This window comes from Sapajus apella, unplaced genomic scaffold (assembly GCF_009761245.1).
Source record: "Sapajus apella isolate SASKATOON/1434 unplaced genomic scaffold, GSC_monkey_1.0 scaffold10, whole genome shotgun sequence".
In the NCBI taxonomy this organism is placed as follows: Eukaryota; Metazoa; Chordata; class Mammalia; order Primates; family Cebidae; genus Sapajus; species Sapajus apella.
This window is the reverse complement of record NW_022436950.1, coordinates 10080859-10101774: the sequence shown is the minus strand read 5'-3', so window position 1 is coordinate 10101774 and position 20916 is coordinate 10080859. Positions and strand designations below refer to the sequence as shown.

The following is a 20916-nucleotide window of genomic DNA, read 5'->3' as shown; positions in this document are numbered from 1 at the left end:
ACCTTCTTTCCACCATTATAAAATCCCTAAATACCAACACTGACATAATACACAGTAACACTAAAAAATAACTGGCAAATAGGAAAAAGAAATTAGGAGCCAGTTTTCAACTTCACCTCAAACAGAAAAAAGTATAAAAACAAACAGTTAAAGAAAAATATTTATACTGAATGTCTTCTAAATCTTCAAAACTAGATTATACAAAACTTAATAGCATCACTATTAAGTACAAAGTAGGACAAGTTCAAAATACTAATTATAAAAACATTAATCAAAAACCTTGTGGTTTGACAGCCAGAGGGATGAATAAGACCTAGAATCATTAGTTAATTTCAAGTGCTTAAAAAAAAAAAAGACAAGATCACATTAACACTGCCACCAAAAAATGAAAGCTGCTAGCAAAGGGTGGGAACTATCGCATCTTTCGAGGTGTGTAAAGAGAGCTAAACATTAACTTGTGAGGGAAGGGTTCCTATCTGTCCTAGAATCATAGTATGTATGAAGGAGTGTGACTAAGAACTATCAAATTGTTTAAAAATGTTGTGTCTGATTATCAGCTAGTATAAACTATATGCAAAGATGTGAATGAATCTAACATGAGTGAATGAACACACATTCACACTTTTCTGGTGAAGAGTCCATGGCTTCTATCAGACTCTTGTAAAAAACAAACTGTAATCCCAGGCTGAGGCAGGATTGCTGGAGGCCAGGAGTTTGACACTAGCCCAGGTGTGCACCACCACACCCAGCTAATTCCTGTATTTTTAGTAAAGACAGAGTTTCATCATGTTGGCCAGGCTTGTCTCGAACTCAAGACCTCAGGTGATCTGACTGCCTCAGCCTCCCAAAGTGCTGAGATTGCAAAAAGAAATTTTAGATTTTTTTTTTTTTGATAGAGACTTACTCTGTCTTCTGGGCTGGAGTGCGGTGGCAGGATCCTGGCTCACTGAAACCTCTACCTGCTGGGTTCAAGCAATTCTCCTGTCCCAGCCTCCCTAGTAGCTGGGATTACAGTCATGTACTATCATGCCGAGGTACTTTTTGCATTTTTAGTAGGACGGGGTTTTGCATGTTGGCCAGGCTGATCTCCAACTCCTGACCTCAAGTGACCCACCTGCCGCGGCCTCCCACAGTGCTGGGATTATAGGCATGAGCCACCACACTCAGCATAAAAGACTTATTCTACATACACCTGAGCTATAAGCTAATAGAGCTTTTATATGTCATTTTTAAATTTAAAAGCTATCGGTTTTTGTTCAATAGATTAAAACTTTATTTCTATTGAAGTACTATCTAGACTGACTGATCATTAATTTATATGACATTACCTTCTCTTCTGAAGTAAACACTAAAAATATCAGGTAACTTCTGCATTAAGATTTCTGCCATCTGAAGTGCTCCAACTACTATCTTCAGGTCTTGGCTTGATAGCATGGAAGCAATGTGACTAAAAAAGAAAGCATTGGTATATAAAACTCTGCCTGAATTTGATGATTGTTTTTGGCCATACTAGTTTAAATTGAGAGCAAGTATTTTCATTGTGAAACCACTCTATTAACACAAAAATTTTTCTTAAACACTCAACTTTTATATTTATAAAAGTTGTATGTAAATATAGACAAGAAGAGCTCAAGATACTCCCAACTTTTGTGCATATTTTTTCCATTACTTTAGAGATTTCTGAAATTACTTGCAGAGATTTGAATTTGTAAAATGTTTCTACTATTTCCATTAACACACCTTGAAACAGCATGATTTTTCAGAACATCCTTCAGAAGTTCGGCATCCGCAAAATAAATTATCCTAAGAATTGCTCTAAGGCACTTATGTCTGACCGCAGGTCCTGCTGAGGAACTATACACTTCATAAAGAACACCAAATAACGTCTTAATAAAAGACTTAGCCAGTTCCGGATCCTCTTTCATAAGCTGTGCTCGAGCATCATCCTTCTTTGACTCTGAATATCCACCTATTACATAAAAAAAAAAAAAAAAAAATCATGCAATCCTGAAGTGACAGACTTCAGAAACACAATAAGCAATAGAAAACATTCAAGCCAATGTAATTCTTGAAATGCTATGAAAAACTTTTTCATTATAGTTTTTCATTAAATGAACTTATATGATCAACTAGGATTTACAAAGACGGTAAAGGCAACATTAAGACAGACAAAATTCAGCTGTCTAAAGAACCAGTAACCTATGTGGGCCAGCTGAAAGTAACAATTCATCACTGCACTGTACCTCTTTATTTTACTGATATATATTCAATGAAACACAGGGAAATCCAATATTAACCAACAAAATCAGTGGTAAGACAACAGAGTTCCAGAAATGCACAGTATTTCACTAAAAGCTATGTAAATTGGCTAAAGAAGATAATTCTGCACCTTTGCTTAGTGACATAAAGTGTAGGGAAAAGATAGCTGATAAACGAGAGGGGTTGGCAATGTACGGTCTTGTAAGCTGAATCCAGCCCACGGCCCATTTTTGTAAATAAAATTTTATTAGAATGCAACCATGTACAACATTTGTTTACATATTGTATACGGCTAATTGAGGGCTACAATGGCAGTGGTAATGCGTATATATTAGATAACCTGCAACATTTAAAATATTTACTATCTGGCCCTTTGCAAAAAAACATTGCTCCAAACTAGGGCTGCAAAAGCAATGAACTAAATCCCTGAGGGAACAGGTAAATGTCAGAAACCTGGTGGTGGTTTTATTATTATTTTTTTCAATCATAATCATCTGCCCTTAATTAGTTCAGATAATTTTGGCAGGAAGGTATAAAATACAAGGTTTGACAGAAGTAGTGAATGGATCTAAAGGTGTAATAACAGGGTAAGATAAAAATCTGTATGAGCAAATTCTAACTGGAATTTCACGACAACAGGTTAGACAAATTGCAGAAAAGACACCAGTTAATACTGGCTCACTCATCCATTAAAGGCATAGGATTTAAATAAATAATCCAAAAACCAAATTACTGTTATGTAATTAAGTTTAAAAAGATACTGAAGCAATTATTATTTATTATGCAAACAGAAAATACTACACAATAATATAGCGCTATTTTAACTCACGATGTACTTACTAGTGTTAGTATTGGCTAAGGGGTTAGGTTTTCTCTGAATGGCACGTGCTGTTCCCGTGTCCTCATTGATTTGCTGCATAGAATTAAAATCAATAGTATAAACTCGTCCCAGAGTGGACAAGCTTATCTCATCCTCACCGACCTGATGGGCTGCCTGAGAGCAAAGAGAGAGAAACTTTGAATATAAACATGGAGAAATTTATTACCTTAAGACACAGTGGGGACCCTCCAAATATATTATCTTACATATTTATTGCTGGTGAAGTTAACAGAAGGTGGAAAATTCAATAGTGTAGACATGAAAAAACTCATTCATTCAACAAATTGCTTTAAACTAGACATAGATTATATGCCTCAGGCCTTATCAGGGACCCTTAGACATAAATGCAGGTAAAATCTTGATGAAAGATCCACCTACGTAGCATCACTGACACAAAGAAGACACCATTTGTATTAAGAATGCTTTTAAGACACTGCTTATAAAAAGTAAGTTATCCATAAATCTTAGTATTCTTAGATTAAAAACATTATTTACATGATGAATTCTTAGCGACCTACCAAAATCCTCCCTTAGACAAAATGATCCTATGAAACTGTCTTCATTAAACAAAGATAACTTTAAGACTGAAAGCGACACAACTGAAAGGATTCATCCCTAGGGCTGCATGTGGTATACACAACATATTTAAATTGAGACAGTTTGATTAGCACAGTTTGCTTGATTTTAAACAGACTACAGAAAAAAAATTCTCATTACAGAATACAATCTATGGAACTTCTAGGCTAAATGCAAGACATGACTCTCAGCATATGAGAGAGAGAGTAAGCTAATGGTGAAGGTGCAATGACCAGGAAAATGCTAAAAAGACGACGACTTACGAGTTAGAGACCAGGACCGCTATTAGCAGGATCGGCCTGCTTATATACTGCTTATATATAATACTGCACAAAAGACCAGTCAAAGTCAATTTTCTCATAAAAGCTGACTCTGAAACTGGATTTTATTCTTAAAACCCAATTTTATGATGTAAGTCACTGGTTTAAAATTTTTTTCTAAAATTCATTTTTTAAGAAACGAACTAGTAGAAGACATCTTTAAAAAAGAATGTCTATTCAAAACAAGTGATGTTCTAAAAAGAATTCAAACATCAAAGGTTGAAATTAGAAAATACATAAATTCTTACAAGTGTACTGAACATAGTATATTATGCATGGCAGAAATAGCAGTGACCAACACCTACTAATCTAGAGCAAACATTATGCTAATTTAGTTTTAAAAATATTTCAGTGCAAACAATATGTAAGTAAGGAAGTAAAAATAAAAATCATGAACTGTCACAGAAAAATCACTGTCAACATTTTGGTATATTCCTCCCCTTTGTATTATTCATATTTTCAACTTATTTTGCTGAATTCCAAAAAGATTCACAAAATCTTGTATATTGTGTTTTTCATTCACATTTGATTTTATATCATTAAAATGTGTCCCAATAATATCTGGATAACATACAGGCCTATGTATGTATCACAATTCACTAATTCTCCCAGAACTAGCTATTTCATTTGTTTCCATGTTTTTGCTCTTAAAAAATATTGAGAGGAAACTATTTGTATGTACATCTTTGCTCATGGGACATTGCTTTCGGATAGAAGATAGAAAGGTTTAGAAATCTATAGCCTAAGTCCTCCAATGTTTCCTTTCAGAAATGAGGAAACTATGGAACAACAAACTGAAATTACTTGCTCCAAGTCAATCAGGTAGTTAGCAGCAGAAGCAGGACTAGAACATCATGTTTTCTGACCTGAACAGAAATGAGGACCTTGTTCTCAGGAGACAAAATGAGAGAATCTTGAGTTAATTCAAAATAAAGCACATTCAAGTACACATATCCACCTCCCCATTCCATCCCTACACCCACTCTCCAACAAAATAGACATATTTAAACGGTACGATGAAACTACTACCTCAATGATCCGGCTGTCAATCCTGTTATATGGATGCCAGAGGCCCCGATCATCACGCCACTGCCATATCGCACCATCTGTGTTCTGTGCATTTCCCTTCTTCAACATGGTATCAACTGCAAAAATGCCTTCTTTTGGTAAACATGGCATAAGTTCACTGAAAACAAAAAGTACAATAATTTTAATAACTTTTTAAAATATTAGTAAGCAATAGGTCCCTGAAGAAAAGTAATCTCACACAAATTACAAGTTATAGTTAACCCAATTTTCGTTTTGTTTTGTTTTTGAGACAGAGTCTTCACTCTGTCACCTGGCTGGAGTGCAGTGGTGCAACCTCTGCCTCCCGGGTTCAAGCAATTCTGCCTCAGCCTCCAGAGTAGCTGGGATTACAGGCACCCGCCACCACATCTGGCTAATTTTTTGTATTTTTAGTAGAGATGGGGTTTCACCATGTTGGCCAGGCTGGTCTCAAACTCCTGACCTCATGATTTGCCCACCTCAGCCTCCCAAAGTAATATTTAGCCCAATCTTTACCAAATCAGAGATGTGAGTTCATATAGTTCTTGAGGACTTCGTGGAACAAGGTCAATCTGTTCCTGACAACTTCCATTGGAGGCACCACATAGGAGAAAGTGAAGCGTTTCTGCAATGTCTGTAAAAACCAACAAAAAACAAAAGCCTATTAAACTAGTTACAGTACCTCATTCAAGGGCAAACATTGGCCAAGGGAGGAAAATAATCAGAATAATTTTCTTGTAAAGCAACATAAAGCAGAAATTAATGTAAAAAATCCAAAAGTGTTGTAATAAAAACTTGAAAAGAAATTTGCGTAGATTTTAACAATCTCTTTCTGAAGACTTTATTCTTTAGTCCAAACCTAGCTAGGTGCCTAATCACAATTCCTTCTCACCTGTGAGACTTTAGGAACCCTTTATTACTTTCTTGGAGAAGCACCATACTTTGGACAAAAGTGCATTCAACATATCACAAATCAAATATATTCATGTATTTGTCTTCAATTCAAATATACTGAAAATGTGTGGCCCATAGTATAAAATGTAACAAAAGTATGTGAATCTTATTGTATTGTGATCAGGAAAACCATTACCTAAGTGACACTGATTACATGCAAACCTGATGCAAGGATCAGGCAAGCATTCTCTACTGTAAGTTTCCATTCACAGAAGACATCAGTTTTGGGAGCACTCTGCATGATAGCCACTCAGATGTGCTGACACTGTGAGTGGAGGGAACTCTCAGTCCCTACAGTTTTAGTCAGTCTAAACCTAAGGAAGCTGAAACCTAAAGACACAGCTGGGTCTTTGCTGATTGTGAGTGTGGATGTGTGCGCTCCTGTAAAAATTATACATATGCAAAATTACATAAACATTTCATTAGAATGCTTTATCAATAATCAGTAAGTTCTGTTATCAAAATATTCATTGATTTAGGCAGAGAGACGTGGATAGTGAATTGCCTGCCACATAGAAATTCAAAATTAGTGATTAAGATTTTTTTTTTTTAAGACCAACAGCCCAAGAGCTTGCAGCTCTCCAGGACTGAAGGCCAAGATTTTTTTTTTTTAATTACAGTTTTGCCAACTTTATAAAAAGGATTTTTTTTTTTTTTTTTTTAAGAAGTCAAGGGATGACAACAAAATAAAATAGCGACAAACAGAAGAGGTTCACATTTCCTTTTCCAGGGTTATTATAGAAAGAAACTATGGTGACCTCCATATGATAAACGTGGTAAGCTTCCTGGAGCATGCAAAAGAGGTGAAAATACACTAAAAAGAAAAAAATGCTTAAAAAAAAAAAAAGGCAGGCAGGCAGCAATTTTACAAATTAATATTTAGGGATGAGCTGTAACAAAATGTACATTCACAAGAAATAATCTCTTAATGATTCAGGAAATTTTGGGATAAGCAAGGTTCAAAGAACTCCTAGGGGCTCAAAATAGGGTTGCCTGGAAACCAAGTTTGGAAAACTTTTTGGAAAAGTATAATATTTTCATTTCAATATATTGTCTCAGGCAGCGTGTGACCACTCAGACAGAATGGGACCAAAGATGATTTTATCAGTTAATATCACTGACTCCAAAGGTAATATCCATAGAGATTAGAATTATGGATATGAAATTCCCCATAATTAAAGGTATTCTATACAAAAGTGATCAGCACTCTATTAGAAATAACCGTAACAGCCAAGTGTGATGGTTCGTGCCTATAATCCTAGTATTCTGGGAGGCCAAGGCAGCAGGATGGCATGAGTCCAGAACTTCAAGAACAGTTTAGGCAATACAATGAGACCTTGTCTCTACAAAAAGTGTAAAGAAAAAGAAAATTATAACGTACAGATGTTGTCTAAAGCTCCACAATTCTCTGACATTAACTTGTTAAGTCTAAGGATTAAGAAAGAAATGGTCAACCACGAGAGCAGTGCAGTAACATTTTATCTCCCACACACTGGGTAAGATTGGAAAAGGTTTAGAAACACCAAATCAGCAAACATCAGAGACATTCATCAGTACAAAAACATTCCAACTTTTTGAGGGAAGAAAGCATTCTGGAATCAGAAAAACTGCTAGAAAATCTAGTATGTGCAGAAAAAGCAACCTATATAAGCTGAAGACAGCTGGTTATTGAAACATAAAACTCAGGTTTCTCCTAATCAAGGATGGTTATGTGACTCGCATTGTACAGAAATTAATGACTTTGTATTGTTAGCCCTAGAAACACCAAGGGGAAATATTTAATCTATACTTTAAAAGGAGTATGTTAGCAAGATTACCATATTGTTACAACAAAAATTTACCACATATTAACACTTTACTCTCCAGTGCCTATGATACTAGTCAATCTCTTCCACCTGCTCAGCTTATGTTGACTTTACTTATTAATGAAGAATTAACAAGCCACTTTTCCTGCTTAAAGTAGAACTGTAAAATTGCACTTACTTTGTTTCATAAGTTGAACAGCTAAAGTCGGACAGTTGGAACACATCAGCGAAAACATGCGAACCACCATTATAAACATCCCAGAACTTAAAATTGGTGGAGTCACTACCAACAGCTGTTGAACATTTGTAAGCAGATCTTTGGAAGCAACCTGCTGGAGTAAATTCTTCAAAAACACAAGAACAAAGGAATCATTACATCAAGATTCAGCAATTCAACAACCTCATAAAAATACTACCAAAGACTAAAACACTTACCTCCTCATGCTGGAAGTTGTCCACTAGACGTGCAAAACAAAGGCAAGTGCTTTCTACTGACTTTTTATCCTATTTTTTTAAATAAAGGAAAATAAAACTTGTTAGTATAAAGCATTTTCACTGTCATACACCACTATTTTATCTTCTTCCTAATCCCAGATTCTTTAAGGCAAGCTCAATTAGTAAATGTCAGCTTTGAAAATGCAAATAGGCCTAAGCAAGGTACAGTCATAATATTACAATTTGGAAACAAAGAGGAATCAAACCAACCTCTGTCCTGTATAAAGGCCCCTACTAGATAAACGCAAATATACAGAAAAGGAAGAACTATTGTGCTTATACAATCTCAATATCTAAACAAATATTATACTAAAGAAATATATAAATGGCCTACTTTCCTTTAAAAGCATTACAAGTAGAAATGTTTAAGTAGGTACAAACTAAAAAATTAGAAAAAGAAAAGGTGCAAGAACCAGAGGTTTATTGAGAATGTTAAAAATAGAGAATAGACTTGTAATATTCACTATAAAAACAAAAAATAGAATTCATATGAAGAAGTTTCACTATAAAAACAATTTGCCATATTTGCCATAAAAACAGTGACATCACTGACAAAACTTTCGAAATAATTGTCATAAAAAGAAGGGAAAGAACATTTTACTGGCTACACTAATGTTTTGATAGACATTGATTTTTCCTAATTTGTAAGTGGACTTCATATGTAAAAATTCGGCTTGCCTTTAAAAAAATGAGAATTCAGGTATTATAAAAGCCTATAGCCTAAACCTTCACTGCCACTAAATAAATCTAGAAAGAGTGTTACAAAATAGTGACTACTTAACTTCTCTGATTCTGTCTTATTTCTAAAGAATATCATATGGAACTAATTATCACATAACATAGAGAATATAGTTTTAGACTACAGAAAAGATTATCTCAGTTAACTATATTTGTATTTATTTTTTTTTATTATTATTATTTTGAGATGGAGTCTTGCTCGGTCTCCAGGCTGGAGTGCATTGGTGCGATCTCAGTTCACTGCAACCTCTGCCTCTGCGGTGCAAGGGATTCTCCTGCCTCAGCTTTCCGAGTAGCTGAGATTACAGGTGTATGACACTATGACCAGCTAATTTTTGTATTTTTAGTAAATACAGGGTTTCACTAGTTGGTCAGGCTGGTCTCAAACTCTGGACCTCGGGTGATCTACCTGCCTTCACCTCTCAAAGTGCTGGGATTACAGGTGAGAGCCACTGTGCCCCCAGCCAACTATTTTTTTAAAAATAAATATATAAACACATTCAAAAAAAATGAATATCACTACTTTGTTTTGATCATTTTAGAAGCAAAAGGCTCTAGGGTGATTCAATTCTCATTACTGTTTTATCTTACATAAGTCCCTTGTTTGGTTGGGTATGGTGGCTCGCACCTGTAATCCCAACACTTTGGGAGGCTGAGACAGGTGGACTGCTTAAGCCCAGGAGTTCGAGACCAGCCCGGCCAACATAGTGAAACTCTGTCTCTACTAAAAACACAAAAATTAGCTAGGCGTTAATGGGACACACCTGTAATCCAACCTATTCAGGTGGCTGAGGCAGGAGACTCACTTGAACCCAGGAGGCGGAGGCTGCAGTGAGATCATGCCACTGCACTGCAGCCTGGGTAAAAGAGTAAGACTCAGTCTCAAAAACAAACACAAAAAAAAAACACAACAAAAAAAAATTTCCTAATTTATTTAAAAATATTTTTATAAACCTAATTTCTCTGGGGTCTTAAGCATTCTTTGTAAAGGCAATTATAAAACCGGGTTTCTAGAAATATCTTTAGCAATAACAAACAATGCTTTAAAATCTCTCTCTATAGTTTAAAAGAAAAAAAAAAAAAAAAAAAAACCCTCAATTTTTCCATACCCTTGAAGCTGAACTCATGATTTGTCCTTACTATCCCTGGCCCATAAACCCTGCTTTTCACACTGTATCATCAGGTCCATTGATTCTGCCGCCAGAATAATCACTTTTGCTCTTCTCCAACACCAGACAGTCACAATCTACATTTTTCATTTCTGTTTGGGACACAGTCTAGTCTCTCTTCTGGTCTTAATCTATATCTTCCTCTTCCCATCTGCCTCCTCCAATGTCTTTCAAGAAAGGGTGATCTTTCCAAAAGGAAACTCTGATCATACCACATAATAGACATTCAATGTTTGCTGAAATAGTAAATCCATCCCTTAAAGTCAAAATAGTTAAAATCATCAAACATCTGAATTACTGTTCATTTGAATCAATCTACCAAAATTTTATCAAATAACCTAATATGGCACATAACTGGATATTAATAAAAATTGTGAATCAGAACTTTTTTGATTATATACGAAGCTGACAGATTTAAAACACTAATTGAAATTGTCATTTAAAAAAAGTGGCCAGGCAAGGTGGCTCACACCTGTAATCCCAGCACTTTGGGAGGCCAAGGCAGGTGAATCACCTGAGGTCAGGAGTTTGAGACCAGCCTGGCCAACATAGCAAAACCCCATCTCTACTAAAAATACAAAAATTAGCCAGACACGGTGGTGTGCGCCTGTAACTGCAACTACTTGAGAAGCTAAGACAAGAGAATCGCTTGAACCTGGGAGGTGGAGGTTGCAGTGAGCTGAGATCGTGCCACTGCACGCTAGCCTAACAGTGAGACTCCATCTCAAAAAAAAATAAAATATTTTTAAAAAGTAAAAAAACACTTTATGGCACATAAAATAGATTCATATTTTACCTGATGTGTTAGCCTTTGGGTTAGCAGTGGGAGGGAATCTGCCACAAAATGAAATTCATCTGGTGTGATACTCTGGCAGCAATTGGCTGCAATTGCTAATGCATTTCTTTGGGCATTTATGCTGAAGAATTCTAGGTACAGCAAGCAGTCTGCCAAACCACCCTAAAATATAGAAAACTGTTAAGGTAAAGAAAAATCCTTTATCAGCAATAAAAAATAATTTAGTAAAAAGTCTAGCACATTACTTTGGAAATGACGTATATCTTACAAAACTGCAATCAAGGAGCTAGTATAAATGTGGATTTAAAAACTTCTACATAAAGTGAAATGCAGTCCTAAGTAACAACACTTACCGCCTGTAGAATGGCTTTACTGTGTCTCCGTGACAACATCTCCAAGGCAGTCAAGGCCTGCTCTGCCACATCAATACACTGAATAACTTGCAGCTGGGAACATATAAACAGTTACCATAAGGTTATCATTAAAGTTCCTTTCCAATAACATATGTTTTACATACATAAAAACAGTATTTTTCTCTAATTTACATCAATGTATATTATCTCTAACATGTAACCCACCATAGGATGTAAGTATAGCCAAAAGTTTCCTTCTAACCAGTTTTAAGATACTGAAAGATGTTTTACATAATAAACCAAACCCAATTACATAACTTTTAAATCTTCAGATTTAAAATAGATGAGTTGTTTTACCTAACAAAAATTTAAAAACAGATTTTAAACTTTACACCATATTGCAAGTTTCATCAGATAAAGCAAATTTTGTTGTGCATTAAACAAACAAAAAGGTCCGTAAGACAGACCAAAAACACAATTTACTACAAACTATATGAGAAATTTCTATTCACCACTGAATCATCTTTCTCAGCTACATAATGAGGGTATAAATAGCTATCAACCTCAACGGGATGTTTTCTAGAAATTATATTATTTTTAATCAAGTGCTTTAAAGTTCTTCTCTTAAAGTTCTTATATTAATGTGCTATTATTAAAAATTACAAATTAGGCTGATTCTATAAATGATTTATCTTCCAACTTCAAACTACTGATCTGCTGGACATGAAACATTCTTCGGGAATCTTGGCTAAAAAATATACTTTAGATAACAGAAGCTAAAATTCAAGAGTTTGAAACTTGATTCCCTATGCCTGCTTTTGAACAAGTGGGGTAAAAGTAGGATCACCTTTTCTAAAAAGACAGGAATAGCGTCTACTACAACAGCAGATGATCGAGGAAGTGCTTCCATCATGTATGTTAAGGCTCGACAAGCATGGTTCATCTAGAAAAGAAGAGATTTTACTGAATAAAAACTCAAAACTTAAATACACACCATTAAAAACAATATAGTATATACTTACAATATCAAAATTATGCTCCATCTGAAGTAACGTTATCTGTTAAAAAAAAAAAACAACAAAGTATTAGAAGCTATATTCGTAGGGAAAATCCTAGAGGTATTTCTTCCTCTTCAACTGAAATGGAAGGTATGAATCGTAACTTTTACCACACAAAAATAACTTCAAAATAAAACCTAGTAGACATACACAGAAATGATTACACTCAGGATGGTTCATCACATACAGTGACTCTGACTTGAGTGTGCTGCTAGATAACCATCACCTCATGATACAGGTCACAAACAAAGCCTTCTTGTTACTTACAACCTATCCTTTTGGTAGCTCTAACCCCTTTCAATAGCCTATTAATATATCCATGAGGACTTACCAGTGTTAATAAATACCAGATACATAAACAAACAGGATCAGCAATGCACTGACATTTGTTGAATTACCAACTGTCAGCACAGATTCAGGACTGTAACTTAAACTCTTGTGAACAAGCTTCTCTAAAACAGTAAGCATCATTTAACTCACCTGTAAAATACACAGTTAATATAGGATTTAAACACAAGATAGATCACATCAGAAACTGTGCACTAATTAGAGCCAAATTAATATAATTACTCGATATATGCATAAGTTTAAATATCTGGTTTTAGTTCGTCTTGTGAAAAGATCTTAAGCAGATTTCAGCTATGTTTTTTCTAATGAAGGAATGCAAAACTGCTGGGGATACACACTCTATCCTCTCGAAGCAGCTGAGTCACCAAAGAAATTTCCTCCCTGGGGGTAAGACAGCCATTCACTATCTTCTGGTTCAATGGAAATTTTCTAATGCACTGAATTTAAGCTTATAAGTACATTTCAATTAAATTTATAACAACAACGAACATCAGATATTCTAACATAATAATCATTCAATATGAATGTCTTCTCAGCCCTGAATTGTGCTGGGTAAAGTATACCTACATACCAGAAGTCCTAAGAACTATTTTTGTTTAAAGTCACATACAAACACCGTAACATATACACACACCCCATTAAGGATCCAAAAACAAAACAATTTATCAAATCACTTAATATCAGTCACTTAAAACACTTAGTCTAATTTGAAAGGACTTGTCACGTTAAAAGGAGTACGTTCCCCAATTATTAAATGACCTTATTAGACCGTGTTTGGGAAGGACTGGTAAAAACAGGTCCCCTTTCACCAACAACGACTATTTATGTCACATTACTGTATTGTGATGAACAGATACAAATAATATTCACTTGTGATAAATCTAGATAACTCATAATAACAGCCATTATTAATAGCATCAGCACACTTGTGCAAGTCAATTAGGTACTTAAATCTAATTAACAATCAGCACATTAAGTAAACTGAATTATGTATCAACATTTCTGCCTAGACTTAATGGCTTCTTTAACTAATAAAAGCTAAATTTTAACTATAGATAGTATAAGGTAAGCCTAGTTATTTGTTGCTACTTCTTAGTGAACAACAACAATAAAACAAATGAAAGTCTGATTCAGGTCACAGAAGTCAGCTATTGAACAAATCAGCATTCTAAGAATGGATATTAACATAGGCAAAATCTGAAAGTTGAAAGGTTAGTAACATTGCTATTATGAAACACTCAGAAAGCAACAAGTACAACTTTTAGTAGAATGGAAATGATAAGATTTGGAAACTGGCTTTTATTCTCTGCATACAGGTGGCAGGTGAAGAAACTGTAATATCCTTTATCAAACTGGAGAGCTGAGCCATCCAAGTAAGAACAAGCGGAATAAGGACGGTCGCCATGTATTTCACAGGCCTTTCTTTACTCAGCTCTCTCCCTAAAACTCAAGTTATCTCCATAACTTGATAATCTGATCAAACGGGACAATACGATGTACCAATCATAACTGCATTTTTTGCCAGCTTTACTGGATATACAAAAAGACATAGTATTTAACTATAATTTCCAAAATAAAACATGATACAAATGTAATCATATTTTTTGTCAGCTTTACTGGATACACAAAAAGAGTTAGATGGTATTTAGATATAATTTCCAAAATAAACATGCTACAAATGTACTCATCATGTTTGTTTGTCTTTTGGTAGTATTTGATTTAGACTCAAATTTTAATCTTAAATTATAGCCAATTTCTTTAATTTTGAACAAAGAAAATTGGTCAAGCCACTATTTAAAAGCTGTATTGTGCTAAGGTGCCTACATTTGGTAATGGCAATTTTTCTTCCTATTGTTTTCTCATTTAAAAGTTTAAGGAATCAAGCTGTTAATAAATATCTCATATGAAAATATTAACTCACAGATGTGTTGAAAAGGCATTAAAAAGATGTTTTAAAGTCTCTTACTTCTTTTTCTGAGACAGAGTTTTTGCTCCTGATGCCCAGGCTGGAGTGCAGGCTCACTGCAACCTCCGCCTCCCACATTCAAGCAATTCTCCTGCCTCAGCCTCCAGGGCAGCTGGGATTACAGGTGCACACCACCACGCCTGGCTAATTTTTTTATTTTTGGTAGAGGCAGGGTTTCACCATGTTGGCCAGACTGGTCTGGAATGCCTTACCTCAGGTGGTCTACCCGCCTTGGGGTGAGCCATCACGCACACATAAAACCTTTTAAACTGAAAGGATCCATATACATATCATATGGCTTGAGCAGTATGCCCATGTACACATTTACTAAATATGACGCCTTTCTGGTTCCCCAAATACAACTTAAAGAGAGCTTCCCCTGACTATTGCTCCATGGATCACCAGGCTAGCATGTACATTCTACATGGTAAGAGTCAAAGTATTACAAGTGAGGTGAACAACTTGAAACCAGTCATTTAAGTATCAAAAATCAGGTGACCATTCATCAAAAAATGGTTTAGAAAATTTGCCAACTCATTAGCAACTGCTGACATCTATAAGTATGAAATAAAAGCACCAAGTCATATACTCCTCGTTTAATTCTACCATGTTTTAAAATTAATAATGAAAAATAATCATACAGTCAATAAAAAACCAGCAGATTTCAGAGGACAAATGATGTAAAACGAGGGAAAAACACTATGCTTACCAAAGCTGGAACAACACTCTTGACAGGAAACCCTCCCAGTGTCTCCTCATTTCCCATGACCAGTAACTGACACATCTCAATAACCGCCTGAAGCTGCTGACTTTCATCACTGGCTTGTAATCCTTGCAGTAGCTGCTGGGCCTTAGAACCTTCAGAGAAACAAATAATTATCATTTTTAAATATTTAAGAAAATTACTACTAGGCGTAAGGTGTGACCCAAAATGTAACCGATAGATTATCTTCTTTGGATCCTAATGAAAGACTAGATCTATACCAGGGCCAAGGCACACTGCTGATATAGTGAAGGAAGAATTAAATTAGTTGGATCTACTCTGCCTTAACATGCTCACACAGTTATACATTTCTGTCTTCTTAATTGAAAAGTTGACTGGTTGTATAGCAAAAACAAAAAAAAATATCCATAAGACCAATATGAATTGATAGCTTTAACATTACTGTTTTAAAGAAATACAGTGAAGAAATTTAGTGAAGCAAGGCTTTCTACAATAATAAAAATCTGTTAAACAATGATGCCCAGACTTCAAAGGAAATGTTATACACCTCCAAATATCTGCACCAGAATGAATAGAATGCAATTAACAGTGAAAGGGCAAGGAAATAAAAAAGACACAACAATGTATCTAACAAAAAAGAGAATGGAAAGAATATTCTGTAAAAATAAAAACAAAACACACACACACACACAATTATAAACCCTTGTATCTTCTTTCATTTCCTGCACAGATGATGGCTATCACAGTGTTTCTACTTTTAAGACTTAATTCCATTACTCCAACAATTGAAAATTGTGAAGACTCAACAACCACAGAGGAGTAAGTTGTCATTAAGCTGAACAATACACTTCAAAATAAAGTCTACAGGCTGGGTGCAGTAGCTCATGCCTGTAATCTAAGCACATTGGGAGTCCAAGGCAGGTGGATCACTTGAGGTCAGGAGTTTGAAGCCAGCCTGGCCAATATGGAGAAACCCCACGTCTACTAAAAATACAAAAATTAGCTGGGGGCGGTGGCATGGACCTGTAGTCCTAGATGCTCAGGAGGCTGAGGCAGGAGAATTGCTTGAACCTGGGAGGCAGAGGTTGCAGTGAACTGAGATCATGCCACTAACTGCACTACAGCCTGGGTGACAGAGTGAGACTTTATCTCAAAAACAGTCAATTAATGTAAAAAAAAAAAAATAATAAAGTCTAGGAATGTGGTTTCATTTTCCCTGGACACTTTCCTACTTGAAACCACAATTAATTCAATTAACACTTAACCATTCTTATATAATGATGTTACTTTTAAAGCTCTTTTACTTCTCAGACCTTTCCAAGTTATTCTTTGCATATTTTCCCAGTCCTATATCACTAAGTGTTGAAATGTGTAGAAATGGGATATATGTCTGGAAACTGTCAATGAATGTGGAATTCTCATAAAAACTCAAATTAGTAATTTCTATCGAACTTCAGTGATATTCCTGGCGGCATACACTTCTCAAGGGACACGTGGCAATACATGAAAGTTGTTTTATGGTTTAAGACTGTGGCTACTGCAGTCCATAGCTATCGCTGTCTACCTACTTTGACCATAATTAAAAATCCATCCAAAAATACACTGGAAGAAAAGTTCAGAGAAATACCGTTTAACAATTTTAAACTAAATAATATCAATTCTAGTGAGAGCAGCGTTATCACTTCTGTGTTGACATAATGTGGAAAGCAAAACAAAATAATAGAAAAATAGTGAAAATAAATGAATCCACAGCTGATTCTAACTTGACTTTAAAAGGATTCACATGAAGCATAGTCTAAAAGCACAACCACCTAAGAGAAAGAAGTGACATGTACGTGACTGGATGGAGGTCTTATAACCACTGGGGTGGGCAACTGTAAGAACATGGATCTTATACAGAATAACCAAAATGATCAATAATAAACAACCAATAAACACTTTGGATGGTCCTAAAAATAACATGTTGAATTGAAAATAACAAAAAGCCAAAACCATATCCAAAACCTAATTTATCCTCTGATCTGTGAGGAGAAATCAACTCCCAGATTAGTGGATTTTGAATTTAGAATCATTTTATACTCTTAAATACTGCTGAGGGACCACAAAGCACTTTTGTTTATGTGGATTATATTTATTGATAATTTTAAAATATGTTCTTAAAATAGAAACATTTTAAATATTTGCCAATTAACTCATTACATATTAATATAAACAATTTTGATTTTAAAAGTCCTTATTTTCCAAAACAAGAAAATCAATGAGAAGAGTAGCATTACCGTACTTTTGTTACCGGTGACTTTAATAAAAGGCTTATCAAAAGACAGCTGGATTACTGACTCTGTCTGTACCTATACTCCATCTGTGGTATGTTATCTGAGATGAAATATGGTCAGCCTTTGGTATATGCAGGAGATTGGTTCCAGGACTGTTCATGGATACTAAAAAATCTACACATACTGAAGTCTTACATTCTGCCCCATGGATATAAAAATTTGGCCCTCCATATGCTCAAAGTTTCACATCCTGCAAATGCTGTTTTTTGTTGTTGCTGTTTGTTTGTTTTTGACACAGAGTCTCCCTGTCGCCCAGGCTGGAGTGCAGTGGCACAGTCTCAGCTCACTGCAACCTCTGCCTTGTGGGTTCCAGTGATTCCCGCCTCAGCCTCCAATAGCTGGGATTACAAGCTCATACCACCACCACACTTGGCTGATTTTTTTTTTTTTTTCTTGTATTTTTAGTAAAGATGGGGTTTCACCATGTTGGCCAGGCTGGTCTTGAACTCCTGACCTCAGGTGATCCACCCACCTTGGCCTCTCAAATGCTGGGATTACAGGTATGAGCCACCTCGCCAAGCCCAAACACTGTAGTTTCAATCTGAATTTGGTTGCTGACGCAGAACTCATGGATACAGAAGGCTAACTGTATTTTTTAAGTCCATGAAGAAGTGAACTGGCACAGTTCAAACTCATGTTGTTCAAGAGTCAACTGAACATGGAAAAGATTGGTCTTATTTTGTTCCAAAGATTATTAAAAAGACATGTCTTGGGAGTAGAGACCTAATTAAATAAACTTTGGTTCGGCAAGAGCATCTTAGATAAAAACTGATTTATTTTTACTAGGCAATGGAAAACACAATGACTGCTAGCACCATTTAGTGCCACTGCTTTGATACTTAAGGTCCCAGCAATTTTACTCACTACAGCTTTTGCACCAGCAGTTCAAACATTAATGAAGTAGAAAAGGAAAAATTTTGGTAACTATTATTTAGTTTTGACCTTATAGAACTCATTTAAGGGTCTTTCTCAGGAACCAAGAGTCCACAAATCACATTTTGAAAAACATTATTGTATATCAGGGTTTGACAGGCAAACGTTTTCTCTCAAGGGCCAGACAGTAATTATTTTGGGCTTTAGAGGCATATGGTCTCTACTGCAACTACTCAACTCTGGCACTATAGCTGGAAAGTAGCCACAGAAATAAGACTAATATAAACAAATGAACACGACTGTATTCCAATAAAACATTATGGATACTGAAATTTGACCTGCATTTAATTTCCAAGTCATAAAATATTACTATTTTAAAATGTTTTCAGCTACGCAAAAATGTAAAACCCTTTCTTAAGAGTTCACAGGCAGTATAAAAACAAGCAGGAGTCGTGATTTGGCCCTTGGGCAATAGCTTGCTAACTTCCGATGCAGAAGGAAAAGAGAAGCTTGTAGTGCTTTAGGGAGTCATAAGATGTTAACGTGCTGAAATAAACTAGCCCCACCAGACAGGTACTGAGTTCGGGAACCATGAAAACTGATAGAGTCCAGACAAGGGTGGCTCATGCCTGTAATCCCAGCACTTTGGGAGACTAAGGTGGGCAGACCAACTGAGGTCAGGAGTTTGAAAACAGCCTGGTCAACATGGAGAAACTCTGTCTCTACTAAAAATACAAAAATCAGCCATATGAGGTGGTGTGCATCTAGAGTCCCAGATACTCGGAGGCTGAGGCATGAGAATCTCGCTTAAACCCAGGAGGCAGAGGTTTGCAATGAGCCGAGATTGTGCCATCGTATTCCAGCCTGGACAACAAGAGCAAGACTCTTATCTCAAAAAGAAGTTTTTGATAGAACAAAATATTCTTCAATCTCCTGGTGTTGAGAAGTCAAAGTCTCAACAGAGAGAGTAGGCATCAAAGACCCACAGCTGGTACCTGAACTCCCAAGATGTCTGCCACATTTTGAGGCTGCTTAACTATTCACACCTGAGCAGGCACAGATTGGCAAGGTTGTCAATCAAAATCCTAGGAGGGCCACAACAAAGAAATAGTGACTAGCCAGAGCTGAAATGAGTCACATCAAAATTGCAACTCTGGTTAAAACAAGCTCAAGTCCAAGTCCTGATTGGAGTTAAAGTGATCAGCTCTGGACCCTTTATTTTCGTAGAGAAAAAAGAAAACTAGCACTAGCAGAAGATATCATTTTGGGCCACTTTAGTTCTTTCATACAAAATGTCTGTCACATAACCAAACAATAACTAGACTTATCAAGAAGCAGGAATAAGGGACTGATAATCAAGGCAGGGGTGGGGGGGAGATAAAGCAAACAAATACCTCTAGAATGAAAAGATAAGTATTTTATAAATATAAAATACAAGCAAAGATGCACAAAATTAAATAAGAATATAAAGATATTCAACAGATAACTGGCATCTATAAAAAGAGAATCAAAAAACTATTCAGAACTGAAAATCATATCTGAAATTAAGATCTCACTGATGGGTTTAACAAAAGATTGAAGGCAGTAGAAAAAAGAATTAGCAAATTTAAAAACTTATCAATAAGAAGTTTTCCAACTGGGCAAAGATAAAATATTCTGAAAACAAAACCAAAAATAAAACAGAGCCAATGCTGGATGCAGCCCAAAGTTTAAACTGTATGATCTTGATACTCCCCAAAAGGAAAGGGGAAAGAATTGCTTCTCTTTCTGATGATGAGAGAAGCAATACTAGGTAAAATAATGACCAAGAATTTTCTAAAACTGAAGATATCAACTCACATATTCTTGTCCACTGATGAAGGACAAGAAAATTAAGAGTCAGGGAAAACATCACCTAAACCCAACGGTCACGATATTAAAAAACAATATGGCTTTAAAAAGATTTTTTTTGAGACAGGGTCCCATGCTGGATTACAGTGGCCTGATCTCAGCTCACTACAACCTCTGCTTCCTAGGCTCAGGTGATTCTCCTGCCTCAGCCTACTGAGTAGTTGAGACTACAGGAATGTGCCACCACTCCAGGCTAATTTTTCTAGTTTTGTAGAGATGGGGTTTCACCATGTTGCCTACGCTGGTTTCAAACTCCTGGACTCAAGCGATCCACTGACCTCAGCCTCCTGAGTGCTGGGCTTACAGATGTGAGATACCAAACCTGACCTAAA

At 35.8% G+C, this 20916-nt stretch overlaps 1 protein-coding gene across 25 annotated transcripts in view; it reads right to left on the bottom strand.

Moving 5' to 3' along the window:
* Positions 1–20916, bottom strand: part of TRIP12 (thyroid hormone receptor interactor 12) — a 160134-nt gene that overhangs the window by 39422 nt on the left and 99796 nt on the right. For 11 of the 25 annotated variants that reach the window (XM_032277983.1, XM_032277984.1, XM_032277975.1 and 8 more), the window contains 12 exons: positions 15474–15622; positions 12415–12450; positions 12240–12335; positions 11393–11485; positions 11040–11201; positions 8277–8345; positions 8020–8185; positions 5599–5716; positions 5062–5221; positions 3100–3253; positions 1741–1969; positions 1329–1447 (listed from right to left, as the gene is read on the bottom strand). In XM_032277983.1, the coding sequence (XP_032133874.1) occupies positions 1329–1447; positions 1741–1969; positions 3100–3253; positions 5062–5221; positions 5599–5716; positions 8020–8185; positions 8277–8345; positions 11040–11201; positions 11393–11485; positions 12240–12335; positions 12415–12450; positions 15474–15622 (1551 nt within the window). The remainder of the gene's footprint in view (positions 1–1328; positions 1448–1740; positions 1970–3099; positions 3254–5061; positions 5222–5598; positions 5717–8019; positions 8186–8276; positions 8346–11039; positions 11202–11392; positions 11486–12239; positions 12336–12414; positions 12451–15473; positions 15623–20916) is intronic. The other 14 variants (XM_032277970.1, XM_032277976.1, XM_032277979.1 and 11 more) reach the window with 3 other exon arrangements.